The 16,862-nt window shown below is 40.6% G+C and overlaps 2 protein-coding genes across 2 annotated transcripts in view; both read right to left on the reverse strand.

Moving 5' to 3' along the window:
• The window catches only part of LOC129763564 (calexcitin-1), a 175,237-nt gene that overhangs the window by 78,887 nt on the left and 79,488 nt on the right, over positions 1–16,862 (reverse strand). The window contains exon 6 of the mRNA XM_055762760.1: positions 13,142–13,277. Within this exon, the coding sequence (XP_055618735.1) occupies positions 13,142–13,277 (136 nt within the window). The remainder of the gene's footprint in view (positions 1–13,141; positions 13,278–16,862) is intronic.
• The window catches only part of LOC129763562 (uncharacterized), a 212,654-nt gene that overhangs the window by 27,972 nt on the left and 167,820 nt on the right, over positions 1–16,862 (reverse strand). The window lies entirely within an intron of this gene.

Raw genomic sequence — 16,862 nt, forward strand, 5'->3', positions numbered from 1 at the left:
AAAACACGCTTAAAATAGACTATTCTCAATTCGCCGTTAAGCCGTCGGTCGAAAAGCTTGTTGGATTTTGTTCTTCAGTTCTCGGATTGAAGATGGAAGACATCAAACGACTTCAGTGCCACAGAGGTGATGCATGTGCGTTCGTAAAAGTCAGTGAATTGGCGATCGCACAAAAAGTCGTCGATGAACATGAGCGAAAGCACGAAGTGGAGTGTGAGGGGAAGAAACACACTCTTCGAATTACGCTGGAAGATGGTAGTGTAGAAGTACGTGTTTACGATCTCCCGGAAGATGTATCCGAAAGGAAGGTCGTCGATTTTCTCACTGCGTTCGGTGAAGTAATCTCGATCAAAGAAGTATCGTGGGGCGAAAACAATGAAGCCCAAGGTATACCGCTCGGCATTTGGTCCGCTCGTATGCTGGTAAAGCGAAATATAGATTCGTGGGTAACAATCGACGGAGAGCAAGCATTTGTCGTGTATAAGGGACAGCTTCATTCCTGCCGCCACTGCAAAGAGCAAGCACACACTGGCATATCATGTGTCCAGAACAAAAAGCTTATTTACCAGAAAAGCTACGCGAACGTGGCGAAGCAATCTGGACATACTAATAGGTCAACCTCCAATCAACAACACAAGAAATCAGCTGGTGAGAGACCGACACAAACGAAGAAATCTACCGCTCCACCACTGACATCATCACAAGTGTTTCCGGAACTGCCGAGTGTTACGAACCAGAGTGAACCCTCGGGTTCAAAAACGCACACAAGTGGGCAGCCCGAAAGCACCTCATGTCCAAAACCGAATGCAAACAGCCAGCCTGTAGCCCAATCTTAACGAACCAAATTGCTAGCGCCACCGCAAGCTGTCGTAGCTGTGGACGATTTTTTCAAAAAACCAGCGTTACGATCGCAGAGCAAGAGTAGCAATGGTAATGAAACAGATGACTCTACCACATCCAACAGCAGCAAATCGAACCGAGGACGACCGGCTGGTAAAAAACCTCGCCGGTAAGATACCGACGGAGAGAGTTTTGAAGTGATGCTAATCTAAATGGCTCCCACATCGTATAATATTTCGTCCATCAACATCGCTACCATCACGAACCCCACGAAACTGAACGCTTTACGAAACTTCGTCAACAGTCAGAGCCTTGACATCGTGTGTCTGCAAGGAGTAGAGAACGAGCAGCTCTCCTTGCCTGGCTACGTCGTTTTCTTCAATGTAGACCATACGAAAAGGGGCACAGCTATTGCTCTCAAACAACACATACAAGTTACAAACGTTGAGAGAAGTCTGGACAGCCGACTGATTGCGCTGCGAGTGCAAGACACGACGATCTGCAATGTTTACGCTCCCTCCGGTTCTTCACAACGCGCCGTTCGGGAAATTTTTTCCACGAAACGCTTCCCTACTACCTTCGTCATAACACCACGAATGTAATCTTGACCGGCGATTTCAATTGCGTGCTTCGAACATGCGATTCAAGCAGCCCGAATGCGAGTCCCGCTCTCAAAGCAGCCGTCCAGCAACTACAACTGCACGACGTATGGGAGAAACTATGTCCCAGTGATAATGGTTTCACGTACGTCTGTCGCAACGCCCAGTCGCGCCTAGACCGCATCTACGTCAGCAGCGGTCTGCGCGACCACTTGCGTGTAGCACACACCCATGTCTGCTCGTTCACCGACCACAAAGCGCTCACACTTCGTCTATGTCTTCCCCACCTTGGACAAGAACATGGTCGTGGATTTTGGTCCCTTCGATCATATCTTATGACTAACGAAAACGTTGCGGAATTCCAGTATAAGTGGCAATACTGGACCCGACAACGCAGAAATGACGGCTCTTGGATTGAGTGGTGGCTCTGTTTCGCGAAACCCAAAATAAAGCGCTTCTTTAAGTGGAAACGCCGTTTTCGATGAATTCCATAGTGAACATCAACGTCTGTACGGCGAACTACGACGTGCATACGACGGATACTACCAGCATCCAGAAATGTTGACCACCATCAACCGACTAAAAGGCGAAATGCTAGCGCTCCAAAGGAGATTTTCTCACAATTTCATGAGAATCAACGAAACATACGTGGCGGGAGAACCCATATCGATATTCCAGTTGGGGGAAAGACGGAGAAAGAAAACCATAATCACGCAGCTGCAGACAGAGCGGGAGCAAACAATAACAGAGTCGAGATCGATCGAGGACCACTTGGTCACCTACTTTTCGTCACTATACTCAGAGGAGGCGAGAGAGGCCGATGGGAACAGTTTCATTTGTGAACGTGTTATTCCGCCAAACGAACGAAGTCTGCATGAACGACATTACGACAGCAGAAATATGGTCTGCGATAACCGAAAGCGCACCACGAAAATCTCCTGGCTGCGATGGAATACCGAGAGAGTTTTACCATCGCATGTTCGACGTCATCCACCGCGAGCTGAACCTTCTGCTGAACGAGGCGCTCAGCGGAAATATTCCTCCAGCGTTTGTGGAGGGTATCATCGTGCTGGTCAAGAAGAGGGGAGGCGACCATATGGCCCGATCATACCGTCCGATCTCACTGCTCAACAGCGATTATAAGCTGTTCTCCCGTATCCTCAAAACCAGGTTGGAGCGGGTGATGAGGGAACACCACGTGCTAAGCGAAGGTCAGAAATGCTCGAACTCAGAGCGGAACATTTTCCAAGCCACTCTTGCTCTGAAAGACCGCATAGCGAGTCTCCGTCATGACGGTCGTGCTGGGAAGCTAATTAGCTTCGATCTCGACCATGCGTTTGATCGGGTCCGGCATTCTTTTCTCTTCCAAATCATGCGTTCTCTCGGCTTCAACGACGATTTCATCATTCTACTCTCGCGCATCGTCAGTCGATCTGCGTCTCGACTGCTTATCAACGGACATCTCTCACGGTCGTTCGAGATTCAACGATCGGTACGACAGGGGGACCCGTTGTCAATGCACCTCTTCGTACTGTATCTCCATCCACTAGTGTGCAGACTCGAAAGTGTATGCGGGAACGATCTGCTGGTAGCGTATGCGGATGATATCAGCGTGATCGTCACATCGACAGCGCAAATTGAAGCGATGCATGAACTCTTTACTCGCTTCGAAAATGCTGCTGGGGCAAAATTGAATTTGAGAAAAACTGTTGCTATCGATGTTGGGTTTTGCAAAAACGACAGTTTCAACACCCAGTGGCTGCAAACAGCCGATGTAGTCAAAATATTGGGTGTAGTTTTCGCAAACTCGATAAAGCACATGACAACACTAAACTGGAATGCACTGGTGGGGAAGTTTTCACAACTAATGTGGCTGCACTCTCTGCGTATGCTGACGCTGCATCAAAAAGTGATCATGCTTAACACGTTCGGTACCTCTAGGATATGGTACCTCGCGTCCATTCTCCCACCGTTGAACGTACATATAGCGAAGATTACATCAACGATGGGAACATTTCTCTGGAGAGGGACTGTTGCCCGCGTCCCGATGATGCAGTTGGCTCGCTGCAAGGAAAAAGACGGTCTGAAGTTACAATTACCAGCGCTTAAGTGTAAGTCGCTCGCAATTAATCGTCATTTGAAAGAGATCGGATCCCTTCCTTATTACAGTTCCTTTCTTCTCCAAACAAATCCTCGACCACAAATTTCAGTAGATCTTCCTGACCTCAAACAAATCCTACAAAACTTATCCCAAATTCCACACCAAATCCTACAAAACCCCTCCGCCGATCAAATCCACAATCACTTCGTCATTCAAACCGAAACACCAAGGGTGGAACGAAATAATCCAGCAGATGACTGGCCACGCACGTGGCGAAATATTGCATCGAAGCATCTTACTTCAGAACAGCGTTCAAAACTGTACTTATTTGTGAACGAGAAAATTGAACATCGAAAATTATTTTTCGTGATGCGGCGTGTAGATGACGAAAATTGTACACACTGCGACAACCGAGTTGCAGAAACAGTAAATCACAAGTTTTGTACATGTGTTCGCGTCCAACTAGCTTGGACGGTACTTCAACAGATGATATCAGGCATCTTAGGCGGATGGAGGAGGCTTGATTTCGAGGAGCTGAAAAAACCTACCCTACTAGGAATTAACAGAAGGAAAACAGTGAAAATTCTTAAACTTTTCATTAATTATATTTGCGGACGCCATCTTGGATTTTCAAGATCATGGAATACGCAGTTTTATAAAGACACTAGAGATAAAGATGTGTTCCAACTTTCAGATCAAACGGTCAACAGGAAGGGGGTTAAATTTCTATTAATGTGGTACAGCGCTGCAGACAATGTTACAAAGTTACAAAGACACAAACACACAAACGGGTCAACCTAGATAAAACCGTTCAATAAATAAGTGCAAATCCTAATTATATTACGTTTACCGAGAGAAAATTCGTTTTTTTATTACTCGATTATCCGGAGTGAAAAAAAAAAATCAATACTCCGGATAATCGAGTCCGACCAGTTTAACAAAGATTATAAATAGACTTGGAATGGAAATAATAAAAGAAATACTAACTACTTAGAATTATGCTAAGAATGCTAAGCATTATGCTTATCAAGAAAAATATTTGATACATGACAAAGGAATTAGCAGATTCACTACATATATCTAATGCCACTGTTCATGAGCATCTGCTGAAGTTAGGTTATGTAAATCGTTACGATTTGTGGGTTCCACACAATTTCACCGAAAAATCATCAATGGATTGCATTTTCATATGCCTCTTTCTTCAAAAACGCAACGAAATTGTCGTTCGTAGTAAATCGTGACGGATTATGAGAATGATTCCTTTACGACAACATTGTGCGGGAAACAAACTTGAGGTAAACTAAGCGATTCACCTTTAGCTAACCCCAAAGCCGGCTCCGAGAAATCAGTGGATGAAATTCCACGAATACTACTCGCAACTGGGCAAATCAAAGGCATCTTCAAGGGCAATTAATTCGACTCTAAAGACAGCATAAAAATTACTTGAACAGTCGAGAAAGCAAACTGGAAAGATATACGAGGGCGATCCGATAAGTACTTAGCTTCGTCGCCCGATGGTGTCAGTATCGCAAGAGAGATTACTTATCGTGTAGTACATTCTTGTAAACGGCTACTGTCAAAATTGGTCGAATTGCACTACGAACTGCTACCTCATCCACCGTGTTCTCCAGATTCGGCCCCGTGCGCCTTTTTTTTTGTTTCCAAACTTGGAAAAGTCACTCGCCGGGCAGAAATTTGAGTCGAATGAGGAGGTCATCGCCGCCACGGAGGCTTGATGAATCGAACATATCTATGACCTTTTTAAAACGGGTTCTGGTCAGGGCCTCTATCTACATTATTTATGATTACTGGCTTGATTCTTTCTTGAAGCTGAATCATTTCGAATTCAGGCAGCTCGCTCACCCTTTTAAAATCGAGCCCATGAAAGAATGCATTCAAAGAACAGTGCCTTCCTGAACGAACTGCAATGTACATTGGACAACTGTATTAAACTGCTTCTGCATGACCAAGCTGCTCAAGCACCCTGCGGCAATGGACGGGATAAGCTTTTGTTTAACAGTCTCTTTAGCAATCTTTTTATCTTAACTTTTTCTCAAAAAATCTGTATTAAAATTTGTATTGGGTTTATAAGTCCAATTTTTTTGCATAATTTTAGCTTTACTACCATTGATTGGCATAGAAATTATTGGTTAGACGATGTTGATGATATCCACTTAATGCGAAAAATTATATACACAGTAGTAAAAATACATTTCTTTATTGAGGTTCAATGGAAATTTGAGATGGGTAACATATTATTAACCTCGAGCCATTATTGCAAAGTTATTAAAAAAACGGTAAATTCTGTATGAACACAAATAATTTGTGATCTGTATCTACAGATTCTTGGTTTCAGTTTAAAACAATCTGTTGAAATACAGATTATTATGTAGATATGTTCGAGATGCATCTATCAGTGCTTGCTTACTGGCTGCTGTTAAACCCATTAAAACACGTGCTTTATCATCTTGGCTCAGGAAGCACACCTCATTTGGTCCCACGGCCCTATTCGCGTTACGTAATTTGTACACAACGCCTTATACAAAATAGACATTGAATTTAACTCCGCCACACATGCGTTGCTGATACCCGCCTTAATATCGTAAATCTTCTACGATATTCACTAACGATTTCTCGAAAGAATTTCCTCTCCAATCGAAGTCGTAGCCGTAGGCGAAGAGCCAAAACTATCCAAATTTTTCATCATGTGACCACAATGTATGAATGTGAAGAATTCTTAACTGGTAAAAATGAAAATTTTTACATCATCAAAAAAGTTAATCGATTTTGCAAGTGAGAGTAGATTCAATCAGAATTCTGTCCTCACCATACTCATTTCTACTGAATACTTCTCAACAAAAATGATACATATATTACATGCATAATTATTAAATCCATGTTTATTCATCAGCTGTATTAATAGTAATATCTTCGTTACATTTATGTCCACGCTCGCTAAGCCGATTTATTTTTCAATTTTAATAATATGTCAATGATCTTCAACACGCTCATGGTAAATTCACTCTTTAAAACGGCGCTACTCGTTGCTGGCTACCCGAAACGGAAAGGTACACCTTGCAGGTAGTTGCAGTTGTTCTAAAATTAAAACCTACCGAAACCAACGTCAATAGAAGCGGAAACGGTAGCTGCGGTAGTTAAGCTTTTGCTACCTATCTTTCAATATATAAATGCGTATTACGAAATTCAGATTTCAGTAACGCTAGAAACAGCTCAACGGATCATCATGTATTCCTGGAATCATCCCATTGAAAAACAGATTTTGGATACTCTCGCAGCTAGGTATATCCTACCTATGAAGGATCGTAATGATTTAATTGGGATTTGCTGCGCAATACGAAAAGCTCATTGGCATTATCTGGACGTTTCATGTTCGGATGAATATAAAAAATGTGGATATAACAGATTCGCATACCAGATCTTCAGACATGTTCCATTTCTGCAGAAGCACATTCCGAAGATCGATGGAATTATGTCGGCATACATGCGATACCTTAACACGATCCCCACCAATGGAGCCATTTTATTGTCAGAGGACATGAAACATGTTCTCTTGGTACAATCTTACAAGGGTAAATGGGGATTCCCCCAAGGCAAAGCGGAAAAGGAAGGAAAAGAGGATCCATTCGATTGTGCTGTGCGGGAAGTTCTCGAGGAGATCGGATACGACATTCGGAAGAAAGCGTCCGGTAAATTTTGGGATGTAATGTTTACACATCCCTCGAGATTATACTTGGTTCCTGATGTGCCATATTCGACGAATTTCCGGCCTCAAACGAGAAACGAAATACGGAGGATAAAATGGTTTCCGATCGAGAGTCTACCGAACAGTAACGCTGAGGTAGATGTTTCCATGAATGGCGGGTTGGAATTCTTCAGGGTGCATCAGTTTGTAGCGGAAATTCAACGCACCATACGTTTATATAACCGTGGTCAAATGATGGAGAGATGCCGAAGAAACAGTTTCGGCTTTTCCAGTAACGATGGCAAGTGGAGAAGGAATTCTTCCGATGGATCAGGCGTTGTTGAATATCGTAGAAGATATACGATATCAAGTGGGATACCTGCATCGAACGAATGGCGAAGTTAAATCCAATGTGTATAATAATGTTTACTAGAATGTGTTAATGTAATTATTGTGTGAATATTTTTTTATTGAATTTTATTTGTAAATATATGTTTTGTTCAATTGTGTATTTAATGAGATTTTAAATTATTAACTGACATTCTCGGCCTTGCACGTGATGGTTGCAGCTTAACAGCTTTTCGCTATTGTTTAATCTTTGGGTAATAGTGATAGATGAACCCCTATAACGGGTGTTAAATAAAAAATGAGAATTTTTTCAATCAAATATAAAAAAAAAATTTTCCATCGATTTCAGTATTTTTTAATAATAACATAATGTATTTTCGTCAAAAAAATTTCAGTGAATGTTTGAGTAAGGGCCGTGGTCTGCTGTTCGACGTAACTTTGTCGCGATGCTCTCACAAGAACTTCGTACGGCACTTACGTCCATTTTCCGGATACACTTCCGGATTCTTGTAGTCAGTTGCTTCGTGTCCTTGGCCCTCCAATTGTTTTTATACACTAGGGCACTGAGTGAGCCAAAGAAATCATCTATTGGGCGGCACTGGGGCAAGTTTGTTGGGTTACGATCTTTCGGCACGAACGGTATCTTTTTGTCCTCAAGATACGCCAGCGTCTTCTTGGCGTAATGCGAAGACGCCTTGTCCGGCCAGAAGACGTACTTCCCATCCGCGTGATGCTCGTTAAGGAACGGCAGCAGGATTTTATCGAGGCACTCTTCTCGATAGATTTGTTGGTTGATTGCCAGACCGCTCGGCTTAAACCAAGGCTTTGAGATGACCGGGTCGGAAATGGCGATGTACAACATAACCTTTTTTTTCAAACTTGTGCTTGAACTTGTATTTCACTTCAGGCAGTGTGGATGATTTGTCGCTGGAGTAGTAATTATCATTTCCTGGAATATGCGTTTTGGACAGCGGAAAATAGCTTTCGTCGTCCAGAACGAAAGACGTCCCGCGGTATTTTTTGGTCATTCACCGACACTGTGATTAAACCGTCTCAATCTGCTCCTCCGTGTACTCCGGCGACCTCGTCTTCTTCCTGCAGACGATTCCTTCCATCTTGAGGGTCCGATGGATCAATACGTGGGAGCAGCCATATTTCCGACCGGCGTCACGCAGGCTGGTTGCGTCCTTGTTGTCATTATCGTCACCGGACGACCACTTCCGACCTTCCGCTCTACGTTCAGGGAACCCAGGATACGATATGCCGTACTGACAGGTACATTTTCTTCCTTAAAATATGCCACCGTGAACTTTTTTCCTTGCTGGAAATGCGTTTCGTAGAACCGTACAATGCGTTCGCGGAGCACGTGCTGTTTCGACGCCATCTTTGCTTTGACTAAATTCAAACTAGCAAAACCAAACACGCCTACTGATTCTAGGGAGCCCAAAGAGCAATTTTCTTGGAGAAAGAAAATTTTACGCTCTTTATTTGAGTTACTGAAAGGTATTGAAAAAATTCTCATTTTTTATTTAACACCCGTTATGTTAAATGTAGATGTTTTAGATTTAAGGTCCTAATTGTTTGCTCACGGAAATTATTTGAGACTGTCACATACCACGTGGTTACTTTAGGAGGTACGGGAATATCTTCGCTTATTCTCGATGAGGGGAATGTGGTATAGATGATAGCCACTTGGACACTTTGATTAAATATTTTCGAACGATAAATGCATGTTATCCAATGAGAATAAGTTTACTCTATTCTACATTCCCATTTTTAATTTTAATTCTTCCGCTCATCCTGAGTACTTCGTTTTTTAAAGCATTGTGTTCCCTGACATTGCTCCCTGGGGTTTCTCATATCATATTCCTCATACATAGGGTCTGCAACTGTAACTGTGCCTGTGGCCGATTGGTTAGCGTTAAACCTAACATGCCGGGCGTTCGGGATCGATTCCCGTTCTGGTCGGGGGAATGTTTCATCAAAGAAATTTCCTCAGTCTTGCACTGTGGTCACGCGTGTTCTAGAGCTTGTCGCTCATAATGCACTCAAGGCGTGATATTTGGCATAGAAATCTCAACTAAGTACTAATAAAAATGACACAAGAAACACTACGTTGAGAAGGTGAAGTTCCTCTAGGAACGTTAGTGCCATTTAAGAACAAGGGTTTGCAACTCAATTCGTTCAAGATGTCCAATGTGCTATAAATAGTCGATGGCAACAGCTGATGTTTGTTGAATCTTGAAGTGTCTACATCTGCCAAATATTATTTACTAGTATTAGAGTTTTGCCTAACAAGTTCAATTTTTAAATGAGGCAAAAGTCTCATGTGCTACGCATCTTAAAATCTAATAAAAAAAACTGCGTTGAAAATCTCGAGTTTATTTGCAAATAAGCACAATTTGTAGTAAGTTTTGATTTTATGTTTCTATTGGAAGAAAAGTGTAGCTGAAGCGAATCGAATGCTTGTGATAGTTTATGGTGACTCTACGCCATCAAATATATTTTGTAAGGAATGGTTTGAACCATTTAAAAGTGGTGATTTTAGTGGTGAAAGCGTCAGAGCTCGCAGAATCTTATTCTACATTAGCCGACATCAAGCACTCATCAGAATCAAAACCTAAACCTAAACCCGTTTTTCCCGATTGGAATAAAAAAATCAACTCTTCTGGTGAATGACGATTATTTGGCAAATCAAAAAATCGAACATTTTCACACAACCAAAAGTGTATGACACCCAAAACAAAATGAATATGTCGAAATCGTCCAGCAGTCACTATATGAGCCATCTTTTGTCAACAGCGGGAATCTAGTTGCACACCTAATACTAGACCACCTATTTTATATATTTTCCACTACCACAGCAATGATCAGCGAACATGGAAATCACATTTTGATTCTGAAGTTTAAAAACGACAAGTATATGTGAAAATTGAGTCAAAACATCATGATATAATTCCATATTCAATATTGTATGAGAATCTGTTGATGACAATTCATTCAAATATTACGTGCACTAAGCATTTGAGGAAATATCCAAAACACACTTTAAGTAAAATATATTCCCTATATTTAAATCCTAGATTACTTATACAGATTTAAATAGATTTAGATTTAAATATAGGGAATAGATTTACCCTAACCTCTAATTCAATGTGTTACGCAACCCGTGCCGAGGGATGAATGGTAGAGGGGTTTCATCAAATACCCTGCCGATAACGGAGCCTGTGGTGTACCAGTGTATCCTCCAAAGTACTTTCTGCCCTTACTGCATTCAGTGGGTCACTGATGTAGCTGACCTTCTTTACCGCGATGAACAATCCAAACAAGCTTTTCGGGTTTCGGCAGCCTCTCCCTGAATAATGAAGACGAACAAAATGCTGGACAGAATAAAGTTCATTCAGGTGAATCTTCATCACGTCAAAGGAGCAAGCAGCGTCCTATGCAGAAGGCTCATTCAAAAAACTGTGGATGTGGCTCTTATTCAAGAGCCTAGGTTCTATAATTCTAGGATTCGAGGAATATCTACACAAAAATGCACCAAGAGCAGCAATTCTTATACGGGATAACATTAGGTATGTAGCCAACATAGAATTCATCAACCGAGACATCGTGGTAATACAATTGGAGATTCCAACGACCCGAGGGAGTTCATCATAAAATGTGACGCCAATACCCACCATACGATCTGGGGTAGTAGCGACATCAATGTTAAAGGTGAATGTTTGCTTGAATATTTAATTTCAAACAATATTAACATTTGTAACCAAGGGAACGATCCAACATTTGTTAACTCTATTAGACAAGAAGTTCTTGATCTCTGCAGTTCTAAACTATCAGATATGATGAAAAATTGGCATGTGTCAAATGAAGAATCTTTATCTGATCATAAACATATAATGTTAAGTTATAATTATGGTAATCTTTCGATCGAACAATTCAGAGATCCGAGAAAAACTAATTGCGATAGTCATCAATCCAAACTTCAGGAGAAAATTTTGATATCAGTGGAAAGTATTTCTTCCACTGAACAGCTTGAAATGGTTTCATCAGAATTTGAAACACAAATTTCTGCTTTATTCGAGAATTAATCAAGCAAACAAAACCAATTTCGGTATAAGGAGATTGTAGGAGGCAATACACGTTTCTATGGGTGGTTTGACACTCTTCCCCCTCCCTAAGGAGGGGCTGCATTACTCGAGAATCAATCACGCAAACGGAACCAAATTTGGGATGTGAGGGTTTTTGGGTACGAGAAATGTTTCTATGATGTTATGACACCCCTCCCCCCTCAGGTATAGAGGGAGGGGAGGTTCCAAAAAATAAAAACACATATTTCAATCAAACATATTCCAACCAAATATAACAATTGAAAGTATTCGGAAAACTCTGAAGAAAATGGGAAAATTTGCGAAAATAAAATTCCCATATGTTCTACAATTTCATAGTGACAAGCGTTGTTAGTCTATTTGATGTTTGCGCTAGCGAAATTGATCTTTGTTCGAAAGTGGAAATTGATTTTAATGTGATAAAACTCACTTCTATAGCTTCTTCTATCTATATCAATAAAAATGGAACACCGAATGTGTTGATAAGAGCAAAACTCGAGGAAGGAATTGTCCGATTTAGGGCTGTCTTTATTCTATCATATTTTCTGTATCAAACATTTATTCCATGTAACGGAGAAACATGTTATTAACAAGTGGTTGAAAAATCTTCAACGAGAATTGTGTACGAAAATAATCCACTAATAATAATAATATAATGATGATGAGTTTTGGTAGAAGTACTAGGAATTTTATAGTAAAAGGTAATTTTGAAGGGTAGATTAGAAGATCAATCAATGAACAGTTCTGCGATTGGACCATGTCATCGCCATGTCAATTCCAATGGGACAGTGTCCAACAGTTTTTCAAGCAGAAATACAAGCTATTCTCACGTGTACAAATATTTGTTTGGCTAGAAAGTACAGGTATGTCAATATCTGTATCTCCTCAAATAGCAAAACAGCTCTTAATGCAGTAAAAGCATACACATGTCAATCAAAGCTAGTTTGGGAATGTATTCTATCCCTTAAACATCTAGCTGCTACTAACGAAGTTAATCTATACTGGATGCCTGGCAAGATTAGGATCTTCAACTAAATTCGTCGGGCCTGAGCCATTTTGTGGAAAATCTACATCATGCATGAAACCAAAGCTCAAAACCTGGGAAATATCGATGATTGAAGCCAACTGGAGGGCTACATAGCAAACTGGAGTGCACTACAATAGATCTAATTAATGGTCGCAGTGGTACAATGCTCCTACAGAAGAAGAAGGGAATGGATGTCACTTAATAGTCATAACACGAAGCGAAGATAGTTTCCTTCGCGATATTTAACAATTGCTCAATTTGTACACCGCAACAGAAGAACTCCAGCAGCAGGAGGCTTCTGTTATTAGATTTCAACGATTTTCAGTATTTAGTTTTCAGAGTCAACTTGTTGACCTAGTGGCACGCAAACAAACGAAACCACCTCCAGCTGTTGATCGTGAGCAAATACCGTACCTGCGACATCTTCTGGAAGGCCTCCTTGCACTCCTTCTTATCCAATCCATAGCTAGAGCACACGATAGCGAACTCCTCCGCATCGATGCCTCCATCATTTGAGGCATCCTCCAAATCGAACATGAAGTTCATGTACCTGGAAGGAAACAGAAGGCGAAGAAAAAAAAGAACTATCAGCAAATATTAGATTGCAATCAGTTTTTGTTTCAACAAAAATGGAAAAGAAGTCGGTTAACCACGCCACTTAGCCCCTTAGTGGGGGGTGGGAGCGCGCGGCCAAGGGCACCGACAACTTTGAATTTAATTTCAGCTCTTGTCTTATTCATTTGTTTGGGGAAAGCATCAGTTTTCGCCTGCCGCTGGCAGAGGCGAAATGAAAATGGAAAACTAGGTCAGGAAGATTTCTGGTCCTGTTCTCGGGGGAGACATCCGAAATGAAACGGTTCTCCGCCCAAGCGAGCATGGATTGTGGTATGCATTTGTTAGCTGGAATTGTATTTGGCACTGGTTCGCACGCAAATTTGTTCTACTTGTCCCCAAATGGGATCGTATTTAGAACACTCAAGGACACACGCTCAGATTTTATGCAGCTGAGACATATTTGGTGCAGCGTGTGCATGTTGAAAATGTTCCACAATGAATAAGGGATGGTGGCGGATTTTATCTGCAGAACCAGTTTTGTAGTATTTTTTGTCGAGCTAGAATCCGATTTATCCCATCAATATCGGATGCACCTTCAATTTTCACCGCATTTGGAGAACTATAGTATTCAAGTATGATTAAATTCCGTTCGTTGCGAGAATGTTGATTCCATCTGCATTGGTGAATCTCCAGACGGACAGAGTTGGATCTGTCAGTATGAATTCAGCTCGCCTTGTGCCATTAGAATATTTGAGCTAGACATCAAACAAATTCACGCGCGCTCGAAACGAACGAAAAGCAACGAAAGGGTGCATATACTTTTGCTGGAAAGCAAACAGTGAGACATCTTCGCTACCTATACGAATTCTGGGTGGGAATAGAATAGGCGAATGGTTACCGGAAGTGTGAATTATTACTCCTGCCAGGGATTGCATTATTCATCTGCGGTGCGTCTGGTTCCGAGCTCCAGAGAGAGTGGGAACGGTTAGCGCTTTATTTGTCCCGGTTGGAAATGATGAAAAATGATTTCAAAGTGATATTTCGGGACGTGACGTTCCCAGCCGAGGGACCGTGGGACTGAGGAAAAGAGCCAGCTCAGATTTTAGTCACACGTTCCGAGAATACGTGGAGAATATGTGCCGCGGTGAAACCACGCTTATAATTAAATTTATCAATTGCATAAATTTTGTCAACTTTATCAAGCCTTGACCAAAATGCAGCGCGCGATTCCATCCACAAGCGCTTAATTGAAATTGTACGTGCCAGAGTTTGACAGAATCATTTGAACAAAATTGCACTTCGTGGGCCAGGGATTAGCATTTTTAACAACCAGGAACAAGTTTTTCCATTTAATAGCCAAAATAAACTTTATGTGGGTGCGTTTGTTTTATACGGAGCGATGTATCGCTTCTTCCGCTTGCCTTTATCTGAATCCAATAAAGTCACCAAAAAAGCAACACAGCAAAAGGAAACATTTGCAGGTAGTATTTCCGTCGTAAATCATTCCTAGAGTGCAGAAGAATTTTAATTCCAACCCCCCACCTGGTTCACGTCCCGTTCAATTCCTTTCGCTGCGTGTGTTTTGTTTTGTTTAGTTTATTGGAAGCGGAAAGGGGTTAGTCGTGGGAGGTTCCTCTTTCCGCCTCCTCCGAAAAAAGGATGTCCCGACCACAGTGGTTTGTAGTGAACGATATCCTCATGCAGATTTACGACTAATAACATAATCAAACAGGAGTGCTGGATGTTGGGGCTTAGCCCAGCCGTGTCCTTCGCCGCTGTCAACCGGTGGAAATTTATAGTTGGTTTGGTCGTAAATCAGATTTCCGATATAGTGAAATGCTAAACAATAATTATTATGAAACCTTGATCCTTTAGCAAAGCAAATTAGAGTTTCAGCGGTGAGGGCTCCCATGCCCCCAATCGGTACACCTTTAACGGGGATAGGGATTTTTGTGAGTTGAAATGCACATAACCAAAAATGTATAAAATATTGATATTGAATTATCCTTTGACGAATGAGTCACCATTTAACAAGCGATACAACAAGGATTGTTTGTGAAAAAATGTATATTATTCAAAAATTTTCATTCGATACAATGTCAAACAGATTTATATACAGAATGTCGGTGCCAGAACCGGCTCGCGAAATTTTCATTTTGTTTCATTTGTGCATTCATATATACTTGCAGAGAAAGGACTTCTCCTTTTCAAATCCTTTTAAAGTTTCTTTTTAAATAAATACTCTATTTGAGAAGCAAAATCGGTCAAAATAAGGAATGAATTGTCACAAAAAAATATTATTAGGTAAAAAGATGCTCCGAAATTCGATATTCATAAAGAAGGAAATATGTTCTGTTTTGTAGAATAACATAAGCACTTTCTACACCTCGAGTAATTCTGGAGTGAACTACTATGAAGGGTGTATTGTTTAAAATCCGCACACAAAAAATCATTCTCAAAATTCAAGTTTTGTATACGATTATCGCCAAATTTTCAGGGAGTAAAAAGAAACAATGCAAGTTAGTTTTGGCATCATTCATTAAATTTATTTCGGCTTTATATCCGAATGCGAGAACCTTGGCCTTAACACCAGCCATAAGGTTCTGAACGACTTCAGATTCGATTGTTTTTTGCATATTATCCCATGCTTTCTTCATTTCATCTACATTCTTCACTATTTCAAGTCGTTTTAGAAGGTGCCTCTTCTAAAAGGCACATTTATTTATCTATTGGGCGCAGTCCCGGGGTGTTTGTTCGGCACAAAAAATTTTAACCACATCTCGAACTAAGGCTTTTGGTTTCCGTTTAAAGGCACTGAATAAATATATACAAGATATTTGAACAAACATTTCTAATTTATTGTCTTTTTGTTTTAATTTTATTCTTTTTTTAAATTATTTTATTGATTTCTTTTTTAATTTTATCATATAAAAAAGAAGTCATGTAGAAAATTTAAACAAATTAGTCTAAGATGGTAAAACTATTTTTGACGAACTTTGTGGAACAACGAATTTTTATGAATTTTCGAAACTTCGAATTTTCGTATGTTAACAATCATTTTAAGCCACAAATTATGAATCCTGCTGTGATTTGAAACAAAAAAGCTCCACAAAATTTGCTTCCAATTTATTGTCATTTTTTATAGTAAATAGACTCTTTTAATATGTTTGTCGTGTTATACCCTTTCAAAATTAAAAAAAAAAATCTATGAAACCTACAAACTTAGAGACGAACCAGCCCACGGCTGAAAGTCTCTTAAGGGGGTATTCTAGTCTAGAAATCTGAAAAAATCGATATTTTTTTTACCATATTTCTGTAGTTTAGGCATTCAAGAATATACTCTAGAAAGGACTTATCGAAAATCCTATTATTTACCTAGTTAGAGCCATCTTAGTGATGTGGTATCTAACCTGTTACGGCCATCACAATGAACTTCAAACGCGTTTCTCTCGGAACTAGTTTTTTTCTAACTGGCGTACACGATATCTCAAGTTCTACTGAACCGATTTATGTCAAATTTATATGAAAATAATCTGCATACATCTCTCTATCGCATGAACCAATAAAAAATTATAACTTT

Source organism: Toxorhynchites rutilus, chromosome 1, assembly GCF_029784135.1.
Source record: "Toxorhynchites rutilus septentrionalis strain SRP chromosome 1, ASM2978413v1, whole genome shotgun sequence".
In the NCBI taxonomy this organism is placed as follows: domain Eukaryota; kingdom Metazoa; phylum Arthropoda; class Insecta; order Diptera; family Culicidae; genus Toxorhynchites; species Toxorhynchites rutilus.